This window comes from Colletotrichum destructivum, chromosome 2 (assembly GCF_034447905.1).
Source record: "Colletotrichum destructivum chromosome 2, complete sequence".
Classification (NCBI taxonomy): domain Eukaryota; kingdom Fungi; phylum Ascomycota; class Sordariomycetes; order Glomerellales; family Glomerellaceae; genus Colletotrichum; species Colletotrichum destructivum.
In genome coordinates, this window is record NC_085897.1 from 537310 (window position 1) to 558076 (window position 20767).

General features: G+C 56.5%; 7 protein-coding genes across 7 annotated transcripts; 4 read left to right on the top strand and 3 right to left on the bottom strand.

The window, feature by feature from the left end:
- Positions 1-941: 941 nt before the first annotated feature.
- CDEST_02353 (Putative cutinase/acetylxylan esterase, alpha/Beta hydrolase, cutinase, serine active) lies at positions 942-3790 on the bottom strand. The gene has a single exon (XM_062918512.1). The coding sequence runs from the start codon at positions 1718-1720 to the stop codon at positions 1001-1003; it is 720 nt and encodes a 239-aa protein (XP_062774563.1). The 5' UTR covers positions 1721-3790; the 3' UTR covers positions 942-1000.
- Positions 3791-4211: 421 nt separating this feature from the next.
- CDEST_02354 (Putative vacuolar protein sorting-associated protein) lies at positions 4212-7382 on the top strand. Its single transcript, XM_062918513.1, has 4 exons — positions 4212-6066; positions 6122-6199; positions 6264-6436; positions 6490-7382. Exons 1-4 carry the CDS (start codon positions 4569-4571, stop codon positions 7165-7167), a joined length of 2427 nt encoding a protein of 808 aa, XP_062774564.1. The 5' UTR covers positions 4212-4568; the 3' UTR covers positions 7168-7382.
- Positions 7383-10009: 2627 nt separating this feature from the next.
- CDEST_02355 (uncharacterized protein) lies at positions 10010-10168 on the top strand (the record flags this gene model as incomplete). Its single annotated transcript, XM_062918514.1, has 1 exon — positions 10010-10168. The coding sequence occupies one exon, from the start codon at positions 10010-10012 to the stop codon at positions 10166-10168; it is 159 nt and encodes a 52-aa protein (XP_062774565.1).
- Positions 10169-10648: 480 nt separating this feature from the next.
- On the top strand, positions 10649-12556 carry CDEST_02356 (uncharacterized protein; the record flags this gene model as incomplete). The annotated part of the gene is made up of 1 exon (XM_062918515.1): positions 10649-12556. The coding sequence occupies one exon, from the start codon at positions 10649-10651 to the stop codon at positions 12554-12556; it is 1908 nt and encodes a 635-aa protein (XP_062774566.1).
- Positions 12557-12851: 295 nt separating this feature from the next.
- On the bottom strand, positions 12852-14619 carry CDEST_02357 (Putative cutinase/acetylxylan esterase, alpha/Beta hydrolase). The gene is made up of 4 exons (XM_062918516.1): positions 13912-14619; positions 13604-13721; positions 13436-13515; positions 12852-13309 (listed from the first exon to the last, which is right to left on the bottom strand). The coding sequence occupies exons 1-4, from the start codon at positions 14251-14253 to the stop codon at positions 13004-13006; spliced, it is 846 nt and encodes a 281-aa protein (XP_062774567.1). The 5' UTR covers positions 14254-14619; the 3' UTR covers positions 12852-13003.
- A 1579-nt stretch (positions 14620-16198) lies between these two features.
- On the top strand, positions 16199-18582 carry CDEST_02358 (Putative peptidase S8/S53 domain, peptidase S8, subtilisin, Ser-active). The gene has a single exon (XM_062918517.1). The coding sequence runs from the start codon at positions 16685-16687 to the stop codon at positions 18107-18109; it is 1425 nt and encodes a 474-aa protein (XP_062774568.1). The 5' UTR covers positions 16199-16684; the 3' UTR covers positions 18110-18582.
- Positions 18583-19076: 494 nt separating this feature from the next.
- On the bottom strand, positions 19077-20605 carry CDEST_02359 (Putative isopenicillin N synthase-like superfamily). Its single transcript, XM_062918518.1, has 3 exons — positions 20342-20605; positions 20128-20280; positions 19077-20054 (listed from the first exon to the last, which is right to left on the bottom strand). The coding sequence occupies exons 1-3, from the start codon at positions 20403-20405 to the stop codon at positions 19165-19167; spliced, it is 1107 nt and encodes a 368-aa protein (XP_062774569.1). The 5' UTR covers positions 20406-20605; the 3' UTR covers positions 19077-19164.
- Between the last annotated feature and the right edge of the window lie 162 nt (positions 20606-20767).

The following is a 20767-nucleotide window of genomic DNA, read 5'->3' on the forward strand; positions in this document are numbered from 1 at the left end:
GTGCGCCGGTGAACAAAAGCTGGTCCAGAAGAGAGGCAAGTCAGCACGGATGCCATCCGGTGTCGTCGTTCGGCCATCCCTGTACGGAGAGTTGAGAGTTTTGCTTTGAATCCTGTACTCGAGGGGAACTTCGGATGAATTGTAAACAGGAAGAATCCCACGTCGCGACGTCGCAGTCATAGAGTTCCAATCATCGATCGCCCGCACGCATCTCGAAATGACTGCTTACCTACAGGTAGGTAGAGAAGAGATCGTGACCTCGGAACTGTATCGCTGTTGGCGTTAAGTCCTTAAGGCGAAGCTCTCGCGTGGTCGATGGGTGTGATACCATTGGTCACGTCCGCCAAAGGTACGCTGTGAGAATCCCATTTAAATTGAGACAGAAGATGAAGATGATGAAAGGGGAAAATAACATCGTCAAGATGGGTCATGGAAGAGGGAAAATGACGTACAGTGTCGCAGCATCGAAAGCCAAAAGGCATCTTCAGCCATATTTAGTGTGGATCCACACAGTCTCCGGTTTCTTGGACACGGCACGGCGGTACCTCCCGGCATGATCCCGTCGCGTCAATCCCGAGATGCCGGACCTCCCATCAACTCACGTCACAAGAGTCAAGCACCACCTCACAATACCTGAAGCACGAGCTTCGGAGATTTTCAGTCTATTTGTGACTCTATTAACCTAGTGTATGATGCCCCGTCTTGGCTGTCCATCTCCCACGACTCTCGAAACACCAAGGCTCTGCCGCCTTGTCGGGGGAGGGGGAGACAAAACCGACACAGCCACCGAGGCAAATATTGCATTGCGGTGTTTGGAACATGAAATCTTCAGTGGCTCAATTGGCTCAATTGGCAACGATGAATTGGATATCTCTTGATGCCTGCAGAAAGAGAGAAGAAGAAGAAAAAATAATAAAACTAGAAACAAGAAGCCCTCCTCCACCTGATCGTACCCAGATGTCCTCAGCCCACGCCACAGCCATGGCCATCATGCATAACCCTACTTGCGCCTCTGTGCACCCGCAGCCGTGAGCTTCTGTGAGATAAAGTCCGCCATCTCGTCCGCGTTCCTGCCGTATGACAGGTGGGCCGGGAGGATCGTCAACGTGCCCCGGCAGACGGCGTCGCCCGCCGCGCAGATGATTTTGGTATCCTCCGGAGGGAAGTTCGGGATCCTGCCGCCGTCTTGGAGGTTCTGCGTGTCGCCGAACGTGAAGGCCGCCACGATCTGGTCCTTCTGCGCCTGCGGCAGGTCCTCCACCGCCCGGTGCGTGAGCGCCGCCCCCTGGCTGTACCCGCCCACGACGAGCATCGAGTTGGGGCAGTCGGCGTTGGCCTGCGCGATGAGCCTCTTCATCTCGGCGATGCCCCGCGGGTCCGCCCCGCCGGGAAGCGTGTTGGTCGCGAGCCCGGCCGCGTAGTCGACGCCCTCGACCGCCACGCTCTGGAAGTTGGCCTTGACGCCGTTGGCCGTCGGCGGGCCGCACACCGTGCCCATGTTTCCCACCTCGGTCGACCCGCGCGCGAAGAACATGATGACGTCCTTGCATCCGCCCTCCGTGAACTCCTTGGCCGTCGACCCGACGCGCCCGGTGCGCTGCCGGGCCTCGAGTTCGCGGGCCTCGAGCTCGCGGACGTCGACGTCGTTGATGGACGTGTCCGAGAGGGTGGGAAAAGCGGCCGCGACGGACGCGAGAGCGAGAACGTTGAGGAACTTCATCGTGTCTGGGATGAGATGAACGTTTTTTCAAAAGGAATAATTTGGGAAGAAAAGACAAAGTGTAAATACGACTCGTAGTGCAGACCGAAACCAGATCGCTAGATGAAGTGAAAGGACTGCCTCCTGGGCTTAGACGATTGGCTGCTTCGGATCTTCTTTTTGACGTTGCTGCCGGTAACGATGAGACGAATGCAGGTCAACGGGTTCCTGCAGCAACCTTTTATACAAAGTTTCTGCACGTCAAACCACGCCGTTCGGCTGCTGATGATGAGATGAAGACTAGAGCGAGAAAAAACCTCGGCCATCGTCTCGGGGGGGGGGGGGGGCGTTTCCTTGCATGTCACACTCGTCTCCTTGGCTCCCAACCCGATTCAGCCAGTCGCATCTCTCAAAGCGCACAGGTCAGGCGGGATACCGCTACCACCAGAACGATGTCCCTTGCCGTTGTACGGAGTACGATGCATCTGGATACCGATGGGAAGGTGTCTCCTGAGGCGCAGGTCGAGTGTGGGATATCCTGAATCGCAAGTCTGTCCGTTTTGGGAAATCGCAGCTCCCTTTCTGGCGAAAGCACGGTTACAGGTCTCCTGGGATGTGGCAGCCAAGCCATCGGGTAGCCCACTCCACAGCGTGCTGCTGGTTGGATATCCTTCCCCCTACGCACAGCGTGCCCGGCATGTAACCTGGTCGATGTCGTTTATCGGAGATCATACGGAGGATCCCGTGAGCCGAGGCATGGCTTGATGATTTCTCTTCGGTAGCCTAAAGGCGATAAGGTAGAGAACTGTAGTAATGCGCTTATGCGCAGTGGACTGGGGAAGGGACCGGTGTTTCGTCGTCTTCTTCGTTTGCTGTAGACAACGGCCCAGGACCCAAGAGGCTTGGGTCGTGGAATCAGCCATAGAACACCCATGGTTCCGGCCATGCGTAGACGATGTTCTCGTATACGGCCCAGGAAAAGCCAGATCCATCGGTTGCGGGAAAAAGAAAAGACTACATGAGATGTGCCATCGGCCTGCAGCTGCCATCCCTATAATAATAGACGGAGAGAAGTTACGCCTTTCCGTGAGTGTACGGCAAGCAGAAAGAGAGGGAAAAAAAGCCTGCACTGTCCTTGAATAACGCTGGATTCTGACTTCCGTCACGGTGCTTCGGGCGTCAGGGACAGCTGTCAGTGACCCTCCCAAATTCTAACTTCGCAAAGGGGCGAGAAATGGAGCAGGAGGGCAACCATCCGCCACGAGGTTCCTTGTTTCGAGAATCGGCGCTTGTCGATAATAGGACAGCTTGCGAGTTTTGACGGCGTCCGTTGTGGGTCGTCAAGTTGGGTTGAACAGAATACGTTCTAGAAGTTCCAACCTGAAACTTGAGATGGCCGGATCGAAACGGGCGACTCTTTCAATCTGGGAAGAGACTTCTGGGCAAGGATGGAGTGACGGACTCTGGCCACATGGTGAGCACGGCGCCTCGACTGCCATGCCATTCATCCTGACCATAGTCTGACATTTGGTGTGGCGGGTTGGCTGGCGGCTGACTCGAGAAGCCAAGTCAAATCCTCTTTGGGGCAGCTAGGCGAGGGCTCGTATCGTGTGACACTTGTCAGAGGACTGGGCGCGAAGGCAGAGACGCGGTTGTGAGTGTTGAGAAAGGGCAAGATCGGGCAGAGAAAGCAAATAGGCGCCTATTAAAGGTATGTCGACCGGGCGGTAGGTGCAAAGTAAAAAAGAAAGCAGATTCGGACATGGGACGTTCTGGTAGGAATGAATGGGTACCAGTCAGCCAGCGTCTTTCGCGGCATACGGGAAACGGCGATTAGATGAAAAATGAGATGTGAGATGGTAACGTCAAAGCACACTGAATAAGAAAAACCTGCGAATCAATCCGAGACGTCCCGTTCTTTACTCTCCCTTGCGCCGATTTGACGGATGGTTCGATTCTGGTTTGTCATACGTCGTGAGCGCGGAGAGCAGAGTTTCTACATGAGCCGCAGCGCGACAGCAGTTTCAACGCAACAATGGGTCGATAGCGGCGATGCGCCTCGATGAGCCGAGGTCAAAACTTGAAGGGAGATTTGTAGAGGTCGAGCTGGTCTAGTCTCTGTATCCCTGTCTGTGGAGTGTTTGAGAAGAGAAGAGGAACGACACCAAACGGAACGACGTAGGGGGGAGCCGTGCGCCGGGACGGAAGAACCACGATGTCCCGTCGCCAAAAGCGGATCACCAAGGGCCGTGAATATCACATGACTTGCACCCGGTGACTTACTAATCGGTCAATACTTTGACCGAGGTCCCCTAACGAAGTGTCGGTGACGTCGTTCCCTTCGCTCCTGCACCTGCTGCACACATGGGGGGACCCTGGATTCGGCAAAACTCTGGCCCAGTGTCCACACCTGGCAAGTGTGGCAAGCCTGGCACGCCTGGCACGCACCCCACGAATTATGGGGATCTTTCCATCGCTGCACCGCTGTATCGCTGCACCTTTCTCAGCCTTCTCCGCCGTCACACGGCCAACCCATTGCTACCCTGCTGACCCCATTCCCGTGATAGCTTCCTGCGCAACCACCATCACTACAACTCACCCATAACTCTTGCGCGACCCCTCACATACGACTTGGGGATTCTCACCATCGCTCCTCAATATCGGCTTTCTCTTCGACCTTGCGCTTCCTGCGACGCCCTCTAATCAATCACCCGCCGCATCCGCATGTCAGCGACTGTTTCCCCTCGGCCTTTTCCAGAGCTCGAGCCTCGTCCCCCACAACCCGAACACGACCTCCTCTTTCGCTCGCCTTAGCTGGAGCTCCCACCCGACCTTACAGTACATTCCTCCTCGGTCAGATCCGTGGTGTATGTCTTCCACAGATCCCACAGGTAACTCTCCCAGCCTACCTGGCGACTCTCAGCATGCCTCTGCCGCAGTCGCGGTGACGAGCGCCGAGTCCGCGGGGTCCAAGGCTGAAACGGAACCCCCCGAGCTCGACTACGCCCACACGGAACCCAAGCCCGTTCTGTCTGCAAAGGCCGCTGGCAAGCAACAAGCGACAGACGACCTGATCGACTTTGGCGATGATGATTTTGGCCCTATGAATGAGACGAAGCCCGTCGCCAACCCGGAAACGGAAAGCAGGTCAAGCAAGCCAGGCCCGGAGTCCAACCAGGCCGTCCCTGCGCCAGCTTCCGAGGTTGCATCAGAACCGTTGACCTCCTCGATGGCGACTCTGAAACCCACGAGCCCATTGCCAGCTGAGACCGCCACGCAGTATCTCACCATCGAGGCTACCTCCTACGTCGACCCGACACCTCCTACCCCCCGAACGTCACAGCCCCCGTCCCGGACTCCGTCGAATGCTGCCAAGCGTCGACCGTCCTCCGATGCGTCCCCAACGAGGTCCGACGCTAGCTACGACGAGCGCAGATATGCAAGTGAGGACGAGCAAGAGAACGGATCACGGTCCGAGATCCAAAGCATCATGGAGCAGTTCACCGGCGATGGGGGTGGCCCTGGAGCCGACGAGGTCATGAGTCCGAGACTCGAAATTGCATCACCCATGCTAGGCAGTCCTGGCATCCAGCACCCACCTCGAAAGTCTAGCCTCGAGCCGCTGGTTCCGTCCCTGTCTCATCAGGTTCAGGAACTCCAGGGCCTGAGAATACACTCGGCGTCCCCGACCAGCATTCTTTCGCATCAGAGGGTCCCCGATGACCAAGGTCCTCCCGTGCCACCAAAGGACGGTCCGCCTGCGACGCCTTCGCGATCCCGCGACGACAGGCAGATGAGCATAGATTCCCAAATGTCTCCTAGCATGCCTATCCACCGGCCGCCACCTCCCGAACCCGAACCCGAGCCAGCACTGCCTTTCGACTTCCATCGCTTCCTAGAGCAGCTGCGCAACAAAAAAGCAGACCCGGTTGCCAGGTACCTCAAGTCTTTCCTGTCGGAGTTTGGGAAGCGGCAATGGATGGTTCATGAGCAGGTCAAGATTATCAGCGACTTCTTGGCATTTATCGCCAACAAGATGGCACAATGCGAGGTTTGGAGAGATGTTTCCGACGCCGAGTTCGACAACGCTCGAGAGGGCATGGAGAAGTTGGTCATGAACCGGCTCTACACGCAGACCTTCTCGCCGGCGATCCCTCCGCCACAACCGATTCCTGGTGCGAAGCCCAAACGGCGAGGTGGCGAGCGGCCCATGGGACCGGGTCGGCGTGGGCAACACCAAGAAGACGTGGAACGCGACGATATCCTAACACAGAAGATCAACATCTATGCTTGGCTCAGGGAAGAGCATCTCGACATACCGCCCGCTGGTGACAGTGGAAGGCGGTTCCTCAAGCTTGCCCAACAAGGTTCGTGGTTTCAGAGTCTACCGGACACCAGAGTGCATAGCCTGACGTGTAGCAGAACTCCTCAAGATCAAGTCCTATCGGGCACCGCGGGATAAGATCATTTGCGTCCTCAACTGTTGCAAAGTTATCTTCGGTAAGCCAGCGCCTTGCAAGAACAGTCGTTCACTTCGGTACCTGATACTAACAACTCGCATCAGGGCTCCTCAAGCACTCCAAGTCAGACTCATCGGCTGACTCGTTCATGCCCCTCTTGATTTACGTCGTCTTACAAGCCAACCCGGAGCACTTGGTGTCCAACGTCCAGTACATCCTGCGCTTCAGGAACCAGGAGAAGCTCGGTGGCGAGGCCGGGTACTATCTTTCATCGCTCGTAAGTCATTCCCCTTGCGTCGCGACTCCGGAGCACTTGCTAAGATGTTGCAGATGGGCGCCATTCAGTTCATTGAGAACATGGACCGGACTACCCTCACGATCACGGACGAAGAATTCGAGAAGAACGTCGAGGCAGCCGTGTCTGCGATAGCAGAGAAGCACCGCCTTGACTCACCAGCTGTCGTCCAGGAGCCTGCTTTCTCGGAGAAGGCGGGCTTCCACCAAGGAGACTCGTCCGGTCGGCCCTCTCTGGATATGATGGGAGAATCTTCCACGCCACGCCGCTCGACATCGTCGAACGAAGGCGGTAGAGACGCAGACGACCAAGCCCCGATCACCGGTCTCCTCCGATCAATACAGAAACCTCTCAGCACAATCGGCCGCATGTTCTCGGACGACCCTTCTCCGGCGCCCCCCGTACCCAGCCATGCGTCGAGGCCGCCCGGTTCCTCCGAACGACTCTCTCCCAGGCCGAGCGCGGAGCTGCCGCGAGATGGGCAACAGCCTGCCTCCCGTCATCACCTTTCGGCAGAGGAGGCTGCGGCCCGGCAGGCGAGCGCCGAAGTCGCAGAGGCCCAGCGTTTGAGCAGAGCAGAGCATGTTAACGTCGTCGAGACGCTTGCGGGCATGTTTCCCGACCTCGACAGGGACATCATTTCGGACGTGGTGTATCAGAAGCAGGGCCGAGTCGGGCAGGCTGTCGACGCCTGTCTGGCCCTATCCAACTGATGGCATCGTATATAGCGGCATTAATAATGAAACCAGTTGTGCTGGCGACGAAGTGACTGCTGAGTTGAAGCAGTGACGGCGCCTGATAAATCTTGAGAGCGTTATCCATTAAAGTGATAAATGGCCGGTGTCCTTGGGGCGTTCATTGTGTTGTTGTGACGGCCTTTGAATACGGATGGGGTTTCTACTGAAAAACCCATGCAGTTTTGCACGAAGCGAAGGACCTTCAAACCAGCGGGACGCATTCCGGATGGACCTTTATAAGATGGATATGAACAATCTAGAATGTAGTCATACTTTTGCCGTATGAAGGGTCCAAAGGCGCCTGAGACTCCCGCAATTAGTCCCCGTATGACCTCGATTAGAGCTTTCAGGTACCCAAGATGGTCCAAGAGCAGTGGCGACCACCAGCGGCCCAGCTCACAGGATACTAATGGTGTCCCATCGCTCGTGTCCTCTCTTTCGTCTCCAGAGCTGGGCGCATGTCACAACTGTCCATCGTGTTCCCAACACTTCACATTTCGGTAATCGTTTTCTTCTCGGTTGAACTCGATCATGCGATATTCGGCGCCGATGTCACTGTGGAAGAGGTGTGTAAGTATGCGTCCGTGTTTCCTCAGTCGAGTTTCCACTCCATCCGACTTTCTTACGCTATGTACGACTTTGATACAACTCAGTTGTCCATAAGTCATCCTCTGGCTACACTATCTAACTCTGCGAGGAGCTATCACCTATGGCATCCCTTAGCGAGCTCCTTATGCGGATTGCTGTCGTTCAAGGCAGTGCATTGCTGTGGTCTAAAGAATAAAATAAAAAAATAAAACATAAGCCTATAAAACATCCGCACAGCGATTTGCAGCATTCATTTGGTGATATTGCGCTAACTGGTGAGTGGTAAATCCCCACGCATGATTGTTCGGAGGAGTATGGGAGGCGAATCCTGGCCTTCAGTACTCGTTCGATTGTACACAACCCGTCTAATCTTTATAGTTGGATAAGATATAGAATTGGTTTGTTTTTCTTCTTCTTCTTTTTCTCTGAGGGCATTTTGGGGGGAAGTCGCTGGTTAGCCGTCTCGCTGGATATGCTTTGAGATTGGCGTGAGACGCAAGGACGCGACATCGCATCGTCAGCCTTCGGTTAGAATGAATGAGAGCGGAAGTGCGTGGCTTTTACTGTGAGTGACAGATGGACCTGGCAGTCTCTGTCACTTGGTGTAATGACTCGCGCAACGCATAGAAGCCAGTTGGTGTCGCCTCGCCACAGACTGGAGGCTTCCGCGGGGCTTTTATGATAGAACCACCTGAACTTGTCGTCACATTGAAACCTAAGGGAGATCACTGCTGTACTCGCCCGTCCGAGTTTGTCAAAGACTCTGGAAAGCCGCGTGGTTAGGATCGCAAGTATGCCGCTGACCCGGGGGGGGGGGTCCTGTCTGGCCCCTTGTCAAGGGGGCCCGGGTCACCATGAAGCCGACCCAGCGGCGGAGACCCAACCCCAACCCCGACCTGGGGGGGGGAGTTGTTAGGGTAGACTTTGCAGATGAGGTCACTGACAGCTGCAGTGGCCGCTGGGAGGGCGACCCTAGCAAAATAACCTTAATGCTTAATCCAAACTCTCTAGTTTCCTCACCACCTCCTAATCTCGTCAGCCTTTCGTCAACTTCACCTCCTCCTTCTCCTCCCCCTTGGTAACTTGTCAAACTTTTCGAAACCTCGGTACCACCCCTAGAGGCCCCTTCTTTCTCCTGCGTTGCTGTGCTTTGCTTGACAAGCCGACTTGTTTCGCGCCTCCCTGGTTTCCGGCATTCTCACGATCTCGAGGGGGCGGCGGTGGCTCTTACAGGGGGCTCTATCTTGGCGGGGGTTTCGGATGGTTCAGCATGGAGAAAGTCGACCAGCTCCTCACACGCACTAGGAGCTTGGGGCTCCGTCTCAGTGAGCTACCCCTTCTTCCCGTCTTCCCACGTAATGCAGGGCCAGTCAGTGTCTTGGTCATTGGCCGATGCTTCGGATCCCGGGTGGGCGCCACCCACGTTCGTCTCTTCCCTTGCAGAGAAGCCTGGGGGTCGCATTGGATGCTGCTGACATGTGTGTCAGATGCAGCTCGTGGGGGAGACTTTTGTCTACAGAGAAGAAAGCACTTCCTTCGTTGTGGCTTCATGCGTGTGTCAAGACTCTTTGCACCGGCGTACCGACAACCCGTATTAGTGAGTTTCTCTGAGAGGACATCGCGATGGTATCAAGGCAGCAACGCTTGTCTTCATCTTGGCATGAAGCTCAACGCACACCGGATGCCAATACGTACAACTAGGCGCAATCTACATCTGGCGCCTATCATCTTCTCGCGATCACCACAACAACCAGGAAACTCTTACAGAACAACCCAGCCATCCGACGATGTCGGGTTTCATATCCCAGCTCAGCCCTGAGCAGAACCAGAAGAACACCCGTCCTGTTCGAGCGGCAGCATTCAGTTCCGGTCGACATCTTCTGATCCTAAGGGGTCGTCGCTAGCCAGGACAACCCATCCCTGACGATCCCACCAAGGCATCCCGAGCATCCCAAACTGAAGCCCTCGAGTCCGTCCGTGCCCGGCCATACCATTCCGTCCCCCCCCCTCGACCTCACTTGTGCCCGTCAACAGATTCAGCCCTGGCTAAACTCCCCTGCAAGAGCCGCAAACCCAAAACAAGGAACAGACCCCGGCTTCTTCATCCCTTCTCTCGGAACCGTCCCATCACCGCTTTCGGATGGCAGGCCATGCGACAACTGGTCCCATCTCGTCCCGCTCAGAGATGTGAGGCCACTCTGATAGTGCGCCTCGTACTCAGCCCTCGACCATGACCACCGTTTCGACCCAGGTCGCCGCCTCCAGAATCGCCAGCCCAACGCTAGACATGTTGATTTCTCAAACACTCTCGCCCGGGGACTGCCCCACGAGTGACGATACCCTCGACTTCTCCTTCACACCAGGCTCCAACACGGCCCCTTGCCCATAGCCCGCCCAGACCGTCCAGTCCAGGCCCAAGGCCCGGATAGCCACGACCACCGCCCACCCGCACATCCGATCTTCCGTGCGCCGGCTGTTGCGGGACGAAGCTCATCAGCCAAGACGGTGATGAACCACGTCCCTCAGAGTATAATGACACTGGACCCCCCTCTTCTTCTAAAGGGTCCGTAGTGATCAGCAGGACTGTCACCTCTTCCCCTTCATCCCGCTCGACGCTTTCTCCATTCGTTTCTTTGCAGCAACCAGGTGACTTTACTCATCCTGTTCGCCTTGGTTCTGGTTTCTTCTTCATTTCCATTCTCCCAGAGACCGGTATCTCCAACTCCATTTAGAGGCGAGCCTCATACGTTCTTTTTATTCCTTCTCGTGTCCATTTTCCCCATCTCTTCTTTCCCTCGACCAACGGCGAAACATAACACACACTAGAGCTTGCCCAAAAAAACAACCATTTCATAGTAGATCTGTCGCGATGCTCTCGCGGTACGGAGTCATCTCGTGGCTTGCCCTCTCGACGTTGGCCGCCGCCAACCCTCTAGCACCACCGCCGGCCGAACAACAGCAGTGTGAGCCCAAGACGGAGACCGTCGTCCACACCGAGACCGTTCATATCCCTACGACAGTACACGAGACGGTCCACTTCACGGTGCCGGGAGAACCGAAGACGGTTCATGTTACGGTGCCCGGAGAGAAGGAAACTGTCCATGTCACAGTGCCAGGCGAGAAGGAGACCGTTCATGTCACGGTACCAACAACCATCCATCAAACCGTCCCGACGACGATCCACGAGGTTCAGACGATTCACCAGACCGTGCCCGTCCATGTAACGGTCCCGACGACGATCAAAGAGACCATCCACGTCACGGCACCGCCACAGATCGTCAAAGAGACCGTCCACGTCACAGCCACTATCACGACAGAGCGCGTCAAGACGGAAAAGGTGGTCGAGACGCAGCCGCCGATCCACGTCACCGTCACCCAGACCGAGGAGAAGAAGATCGTTCACACGGCCGTCGTGACCCAGTCCGTGCCAGTGACGGTCGTCAAGACGGAGAAGCAGGAGGTTCTCAAGACCATCATCCAGACGCAGTCTGTCCCCGTCACCCACGTCCAGACGCAGATTCACACGCAGACGCTGGTGCACACCAAGGTCGAGACGCAGCGTGAGGTCCAGACCCAGACCGTCGTCCACACCAAGATCGAGACCAAGAGGGAGGTCCAGACCGTGCCCGTCACGCACACCCAGACCCAGACCCAGATCCAGACGCAAGTCCACACCGTCCCTGTAACCCACGTCGTCACGCAGGAGCGCGTCGTCTCCGTCCCCGTGACGGTCCCCGTCACCAAGGAGAGGATCGTCACCCAGGACAGGCCAGTGACGGTGCCGGTGACGGTGCCGGTCCACATCACAAAGGTCGAGGAGAGAGTCGTCACCCAGACGCACGTCGTGACCTCGGTTCAGCAGGCGCCCCCCGTCCACGTCACCCAGATCGTGACGAAAGAGCTGCCGCCCGTCACCCGCGAGGTCACCAGGGTCTCGCACCAGCTCGTCACGACGACACACCTCCAGACGGTGGTGCAGACGAGCGTCAACAACGTCCGGGAGACGGTACACGTCACTCTGCCACCTCACACCGTCAAGGAGACCGTCCACGTTACCTTGCCGCCCCAGATTGTGAAGGAGACGATACATGTGACACAGCCGCCTCAGGTCGTCAAGGAGACCGTTCATGTTACTCAACCACCCCAGATCGTCAAAGAGACAGTCCACATCACTCAGCCTCCCCAAGTTGTCAAGGAGACGGTCCACGTCACCCAGCCTCCGCAGACAGTTCACGTAACCCAACCGCCTCAGGTCATTCATGAGACAGTCCACATCACTCAGACAGTAAGCCACTGCGCCACGACCGTGGCAGCCCCCGTCCTGGGCCATGAGCCATCCCCTCCACCCGCAGCCCACCCGCCAGCGGCGTCAGTCCCACCTCCCGCCCATGAGATGCCCCCGCCGGCGCACCAGACGATGGCGCCGGTCAATCCTCACGAGCCCGCTCCTCCGGCCCATACCCCCCCACCGGCGGAGCATGTCCCCCCTCCAGCCTCTCCGTCACACGAGGCACCGGTCTCGATGGCCCCACCGGCACATCTGCAGCCTCCCCCGGTAGTGGCTGTTCCTGTACATATGATGCCTCCCGCGGAGGCAGCACCCCCCGTACATCCGGCCCCGCCGGCCGAAGCGGCTCCTCCCGCTCACCAAGCGCCGCCTGCAGAGGTGATGCCCGTGCACACACCTCCGGCCGAAGCCGCAACCATTCACCCGCCCGCTGAGGCGCCGGCCGCGCCGGCCCACCCCATGAGAATGAGATTCATGCGGCGGACGTGATGGCGAGTTGAAAGGTGTGGATGGAGACGGAAGGGGTGGGGGGTGTCCAAGGGTCCGGATAAATATAGAGACCCTTTGGACACAAGTGTGACGGATTTTGGTGCAGCACATTTTGACATTCTTACATGTAATCTAAATATTAGACGGTAGCTATTGACGCTGGACGAAGTTTGATACCCTGTCAGCCCGGCCTTGAATGGACCACTTAATACCTCCTCCTCTGACTCTGGACCTCTATTTGCGCTGCGTTGAGGCGTGCTGGGTGACATGGGATATTTGCCTACAAGCTACTTGTCGGTTGTTGATGTCGTTCGTTCGGTCTTGGATCGTGGTTCTTCATTATCGAATATGTGCAGATATCTACAGCTATTTATTGTAGGTGTCTAGTAGACCACATTTAACCCCCGTATTACCACCCGCCCTCAATGGGTACCCCGTTCACCAGCTTTACAGCATGTAAGCCGCGAGCATCGACAGACCGGCCAGGGACGCCAACAGGCCCGGGGCGGAGGCGGCGGCGCCGGAGACCGGCACGCCTGTCGGGGTGGGGGTGGCCGAGCCGTTGGCCGCGTGCTTGGACGCGTTGAACTGAGCGGTGATGAACTCGACAGCGTCGTCGGTGTAGTTGGCAAAGTAGGACCCGTGGACGCTGGTGTTGTTGCCGACGTCGCAGTAGATGTCGCCAGTGTCGCAGTAGGACTCGATCTTGGAGGCGTAGGCCTCGCAGGCCGTGACGTTCTCGCGGGGGAAGAGCTGTGGATGGCGGGGACACAAGACGCTCGAGTCAGTGACAGGTTTTCTCACACACGTGGACGCCCCTGGATCAGGGGGGGAGGGGAGGCCGAGTCATCTCATGTTTGTGCCAAGAGCTTAACTTACCCCGTTGCGGGTGCTGGTGCCCCTGTTCCAGGGTGCGCTGGCGTTGTGCGTCGGGTCACCGAAGAGGATGACGGCGATGACTGCGGGTTGTATGCGTTAGTTTGATATGTACGGAGGGTGTGAGGAGGAGGAAGACGAAGACGAGGGAGAAGAAGTAGGATAACTCACCGCTCTGGTCGACGACTGACGAGGGCACAGGTGTCGTATCGACAAAGTCCAGGTCCAACTGGTCGCTCTCGTCGTCCTCGGTGCCGCCGCACAATACATCGCCTGCGACTTGCGCGCCCTAAGTTGATTGATGCACGTCAGCGGGAGTAAAAGGCAAGAAAGAATAAGAAGAAAACAAGGGGGGGGGGAAAGGAGGAGAAAAAAGACTTTGGAGCCGTCGCAAGTTGGGATCCAATCGCCATCCCTCCAGTCCCCGAGGGAGCGGTCTGGCGCTTTTGGGGATGCTGATTTACAGTGGTAAAACTCACCTGGGAGAAACCCAGTAGGGCGACCTTGGAGTCCGGGCACCGCGAGCTGTACTGGACCAGCGCCGTCTTCATGACCTCGTCGCCGGCGGCGACCGAGCCGTTGTAGGTGTCAAAGGCGGCCGGGTAGTCGATCGGCGCGATCTGGGAACCGGGGATGGCGGCCACGACGCCGTTGGCGACGCTGCCGATGCGGCCGGACCCGGGCGCCTCGTTGCTGCCGCGGGCCACGATGAGGTGGACGCCGGTGGCGCAGGTGGCCGTCGAGTTCTGCGCCGAGGCCGTGGCGGCGAAGAGACCGGCAACGGCGGCGGCGGCGGCGGCGGTAGTAGTCTTTGTCCTCATCTTGATGTTGTTCGACTGGGTGATACGTTGTGAACTGCCGGCCGGGAACAAGAAATGGGAGATGAGTACAGTGATAGCCGGGGAGGAGGACGACGAACAAAAACAACAAACAATAAGAAACACCAGGGGGGGGACGGACCGAGGTATTTATCGAGGATCACCGGCGCATGACGTCGCAGACTCGACTTACCAAGCCTTGAGCCCGCGTGGCCAAGAGTCAAAGTGCCATGACAAGCCTCTCGCTCTCCCTCTCCCTGCGGCACGAAATCCCCGCTGACTACTCTGTACAGCGGGCGAGGAGCTCTCGAAACGGCTCCCACTCCGTCACGACACCAATTGCCGCCAGCCTTTCTCAGTGTAAGAAAGGGAGCCGGCGCCGGATGTCGTGGTAAGTTGACGGGAGGGCGGACTACTGCACGGGGCGAAGCATTCGGATCGTCAGGGGTCATCCTGGACAAGCGCGATGGCGAATCACTGGAAAGGCCCGCTCTCCCCCCCAACAGACTGAGCAGAGAGAGACGCTATTGATGTTGGACTTCATTTTCCACCGCTGTACGATGTACACAGAGTACGGAAACATCCCCTCACTTTAAACTCGTCAACTCTCAATGTCAATCGACAAGGCAAGGTGTTCCCTAGCAGCAGCAGTGGAAAAGAGCCGCTGTGTAGGTCTCCTTCATCCCACACGGAATTCAGTACCCGGGTTCGCTCGGGGAAAAGTTCGGACTTGTCACTAAACAACAGACAGGGGGGGGTGGACGTTGATCCAGCTGCCACGCGCGGGGTTAGTTCCGCGCCGCTCTGGTCTGCGAGAAGGTGACCGTAAACGGGAGAGCTAGCGGCAACCGAGGGAGCGAAGCCTCGGCATTGGGTCTGAATGAGGCATCCTGCTTCCGTTACCCCAGGTCGCCAGGTCCTTTTGGCGCGTCCCGTTGTTGATGACATGCCACCATCATTATCATTGGACAGTTTGGCCCGCTTGGCTCCCGGTTCACCCGGGGATGTTGGGGTTGCCATTGGAGTCTTGCGGACTTTGGAGTGCGGGGGAGGAGAACAGATTATGCATCAAGGGACGCTTTGCCCGGTTTGCTCGTAGCCTTTGGATCGTGATGAGGTCTCGACGCTGTCATCGTTTTCGGGGGGTTAGCCAAGTGACCGGTTTCTGCACGAGGTTTGAGACTGAGGTGCTGAGTCGTGAATGGCAATTCCAATGGGGGAACAGGAGGGGTTCGTTAACCTAGTCTATGAATCTCCTGCAACGTTTCAATGCTGCAATTCTGGTCACTCTCACAACCACCTTTGTGTGTTTCGTTTTATCGGGAGAGATCGTAAGCCGGATGATTGGGCTTCCAAAAAGCACCGCTAGGGGAATCATAGCTAAGGAACTGAGTCTTTATTTAGGCTCTCGGATTTCATTTTCCCCAGACCCTCCTTTTTACGGAGACTATTCGTTTACTGGTTGAATGTTTGAAAGCATGGCGTCTGTCTTTAAACACAGGCACACCATTTGCTGGTACGGATTGCGATGAACTACCAAGTTTTGTCTAGAGGACAATTCGTCCTGCTAGCATTACTCGTCCGTTAGAGTGGTGCACAGACTACCTAGGTACACAATAAACTCTTATTAAGGGCATATTCTAGAATTAGGTGCACACTCGTCAGTGGGCGAAGAGTGTGTTGTTAGGAGGGAGGCTATGCGCCAGTACAAATTTAGTTTGTGTTACAAGGACCTGTTGTTGTAGAAGCAAAGACCACTACCCTACCTTACCTAATTCATACATTCTTCCCACAGCTATTAATTAGCATTAGGTTCGTGTCTCCGAACGGATCCGCGAACCTAGCGAGCCGTCAGAACCGACGTGGGACGACTGGACGCTGGGATTGGACTATAAAATAGAGATATAGGACGAAGATAGGGTACGTGCCCCCCCCCCCCCCCCCCATTCTAGTAAGTAAGGACATCTTCTCGGACCGAAGGCTCAGATCGACTGACTCAGAGACTGACCCTCTCCCCCCTTATACACTTGACGACATAATCAATTACTGAACCCTGAATCTCCCTCGCCCGGCGATGCCGGACTATGATGGACGGTTATGCCTGATGTGGCAGGGAACCCATTCATGCGAATAATAGCTCGTCCTACCTTTTGCGTCAGCATATCGATGATGTTGGGAGATCTCTGCTGTCACAGTGGCATTGCCGTCGATCATATGAATACTGGTTCACTAATCCAGAGCTGTCCCGTAGAACATGGCTCGAGAACATGCAGGCACTGATGTTGCTGCCATCATCGTCCCCTTATTTAATCCATGTCAATGATGTTTAAAAGGTAAATAATCCGATCATTCTCGGTGTTTGCTGGAGGAGTAGCTTTCCCGTCCCCTCCGCGCTGTCATTCATTTTCCCGGGGCCACCTCGTTAGTGCCCATCATGACTCCCATTCACTTCGTCACTCTTTTCTTCACATTTGTTTCATTGTGCCATGCCCAGCAGCTCCAGCAAGAAAGCGCCGAATACATCATTTTTGCAAAACGGGGCACCACGAAAGCAGACGCTGATGGGTTTGCCAACGCCCTCAAAGCTCTCGTGGGCGAGGCGGCCGAAATCGACTCCATCTTGGACTTGAACGGAGTTCCCATTATGTGGCGAGCGCAGCTGAAGCCCGACCAGCTCGACAAGGTAAAAGCTGATCGCGTTATCGCCGGCGCCGTACCAAACGAAAGAATCATACCCCACGACCCAACAACACCCGACGGTGCCGATGATGTCGATCCAGACGTCGAGCCTTTTCTGGGACCAGCCCCGGTTGAATCGACCACTGTGGCGAAGAGAGCAAACTATAAACAGGAACCGACTCCGAGGAACAGGATAATCGACCTGCGCATCCTTTCGACGCCGCCGCAGGCGAAAAGCATTGCGCCCAACTTCTACTACGAAGACCCGGCTGGCGAGGGCATCACCATCTACCACATCGACGTCGGCCCGTTCCATCTGGACCATGACGAGTTTGCGACTGCCTCCGGGGCTACTCGTCGAACCATCGACGTCAGCGTGAATAAAAAGGACAGCGACGAAGACGCTGATCATGGGACATGCGCTGCTTCCAAGATTGTGGGCCGGACGACCGGGACAGCGAAGCGCTCCAATCTCGTTGTTATCCGGATAGACCTGAACGGCGGGGGCGTCATCTCTGGTTTCAAGGCCGCCGCCGCTGACATTTTTGACAAAAAACTACAAGGAAAGGCCGTTGTGTCAACCTCGATTGGGCTAACAGCGGATGAACCGGATGTTGTGGGTTGGGTTCGCGACGAGGTCAAGAAACTCCTCCTCATGGACGTTCCCGTCGTGTGCGCGTCTGGCAACAGTGGTAAGGCGGGAGAGGTTGTCGCCGTAAACACCTTACCGGCCATCTTGGCCAAGGACCTGCCCTTGATCGTGGTAGGGTCGGCTAACAGGAGGCTCGAGAAGTCCCGGTTCAGTCAGCAGGGACGCCTCGTCACCACCTGGGCCGTCGGCGACGAAGTCAGGTGTGCCAACTTCAAGAACCTCGCCGAACTGAAGTCCAACAGCGGCACGTCCTTCGCCGCGCCCCAAGTCGCCGGCATCGCGGCCTATTTCATGTCGCACCCGACCTTCAGCACCCGTCTCCGCAAGGGCACTGTCGCTGCTGACATGCGCGACCTCATCCGCAAGTCATCGTTCCCGCGCATCAGAGAGGCCGGATACCCTCCCATTGCTTGGAATTTGTGGGGTTTGCGCGAAGCCTGTTCCCCCAAACCGGCACCACCAGGGAGGCGGTCGAGGATGGGCGCCGTCGAAAGTCGTGCGCTCCCTGCTTGCTCTCTCGTGCCTTGATTGGAACATCAGCGACTCCCCTCCGTCCCAGAGGAGACCCTTCAGCAGCAGCAGCACCAAATGGAGGAGCGACAAGCCTCCGCCTCGGCGCCGTACAAGCCGACGAGAGCAACCGAATCCAGGGTCCGAGACTACCTCCACATATACGACCTTGCGATCAAAGGCTGCCCATCTCTGGAATCCCAGTTGTGGGATAAAAGAGGGCCGAGACCGAGAGAGTCAACTCACCATCTTAGCCCAAAGTCTACGACATTAACGTCACTCGTTCTCGCTACTGGCTCTATAGTACTTCCTACTCACAAATGATAATACCTATGTCCATCTTGTGGTTTAGTTGGACAATAGCGGCATAACAGCCATGGTTTTATAGAAAAAAGTAAGAAAGAGAAGGGTAGACAAGTAGTTAATAATAACTCTGAGCGTGTTGGCAAACTATGATTCTCGGAGAGAAGTATGATGCTCTTCCAGTCGACGGGCCAAAGCTGCGAATGCTTTCCAACTAAAACATTAGTTGCCTTGTATAGTAAAAACTTGGAAGCGAACCTGACGAAGGTGAGCATCGTGGTGAGGACCGTTTTTCATGCCAACGTCACGAGTACCGAAGTTCTTTTCCGAGCCGGTGGCTCGAAGCTAGAGCCTTGGACAGGGGCAACCAATTGTTTCGTTCGAGCACTACCTGCGCGAGTGGGAAAAGGGACTGTATTGATTCTGTTCGACCAGCTGCGCTTTCCAGCCGAAACTGGCGGGATACGAGCAAATTTAGGTTCTTACGAAGTTTGTTGAAGGCCCGGACAAAGATGAGCCCCTTTCGATACAAGCAGACATATTGAACTATGTGCCTTGCGAGCAAACCGCCTCCTTATCTGCAACATCCTCCCGATTCGATAATGTGCGCCACGCGCGACAGACTATATTGCTCAACTAGGAGCGACAGAATCAACGAGACAAAGTCAGACATCACCCACTTGATCCCTATAGGAGGACGACCACTGAAGCCCCAGGGAGCATCGTTAAAGTTAACGACTGTGATTGTTGGATATTATATACGCTAGAAATCAAGCCTCGACCGTGTTCTTGCTCACGACGCCCCTCGCAAACTCCCCAAAGGTGATGTGCTGGTCCGCGTCGACCTCCTCGCCGAGGTTGGGCTGCGTGAAGACGGCCAGCGTGTTCCTCGCCACCCTGCCGTTGCTCATGGACGGCCTCACGCCCCGCACAAAGTGCGGGACGGCCTTGAATTTCCCTTTTGTGATCCTCTCCAGCGCCTCGCCCGTCTGGAACGCGATGCAGTCCCTCGGGATCTTGACCTGGACCGTCTCCCCGGTCCGCGACTTGATGTACAGCCCGGCCAGTGGGTCGGGGCTCCCCGGCAGCTCGTCCAACGGCGGCAGAGTCGCGTCGGGGGTGTTGCGGTCCGCGGGGACCGCGGGGGACGTCGTCTGCTCGTCGACGAACATGGCCGACGTCAGGGCCGTCAGAACCGAGTGGTCCAGGTGGACGCCGCACCAGTCGTCCTCGTTCCCGGTCGCGTCCTCCTGGGACTGCGGGTAGTAGTGCAGCAGCCTCGCCTTGGTGGTGTTGCTCGTGCTCACGACGTGCTCGACGTATCCGCTGGCGTAGCCGTCGATCTCGCTCTCGGCGTAGCGGTCGCAGGCGCGCGCGACGAGGACGGCGGTGTCGATGAGGAGGCGGCAGAGGTCCTCGAGGCTGCTCTTAAAGCCCGGGAGGACGGCCGGCGCCGGCCAGATGTTGGGCGAGAGGTACTCGGGGAAGTTCTCGGGGGAGAACTCGGCCGTGGGCCTGGCGCAGTCGAGCGCCGGGTCCGTGTAGAAGGCGCAGTTTGCGTAGAACGAGCCCTTGAAGGTGTCGACCTGGCCGTCCTTCAGCTGCTCCTTGCCCAGGGACCAGCCGGTGAGGTATTTTGCGGCCGCGTTCTCAACCTTGCCTAGGGTGTTTGCGTCAGTGTTTGTGAGCCGGCTTTTAAATGGGAGCAAATAGTAAAATGCAGGATCTCTTACGAAGTTCGTCTTCAGGGAGATTCCCGAGATATGAGGCGTAAGACAGGGCTTGCCGCCGGAGTTGGGGAAACTCGGGAGGGACATCTTTAACAACCAGAATACCGAGAGAGTCCGGGCCGAAAGCTTCGACAAGCCTTTCGAAAGGGACAGTTCCTGTGAATGACGTTAGAGAAGACGCGCGGAAAAAATGGTAAATGGCATGTTGTATACTTACCGGCCTTCAGGTCAGCAAGTGACACAACAACCGGCTGAGCGATGGTGACAGCAGGCCCACTCATTGTAGATTGTAGATATGTCCTTTTCTTAGATCAGATCAGACAAATCGGGTTTCTTCAAGGGGTGCGTTGTAGAGGCTGAAGGTAGAGAGACAATGGACGAGTTGCAGGCTACCAAACTCGCGCGTATATCGAGTCTTATATCAGCGGCTTAAAAAAAGGATGAAACGACGTTTACTATCTCCTTCCTCTCTGGAACCAATAAGCGCTATTGGGCCGTTGTTACGAGTCTCAAGGGGGAGGTTGGCTAGGGGGGTTTTGCTGGGTGGGCGGGCGTGTGGAGAGTGGAACGTGGAGTGGAATATACGTGTAGGGAGAGACCCCGACTAGATCTGATCGGTTACCAATTTCAGTATAAGCGCCCG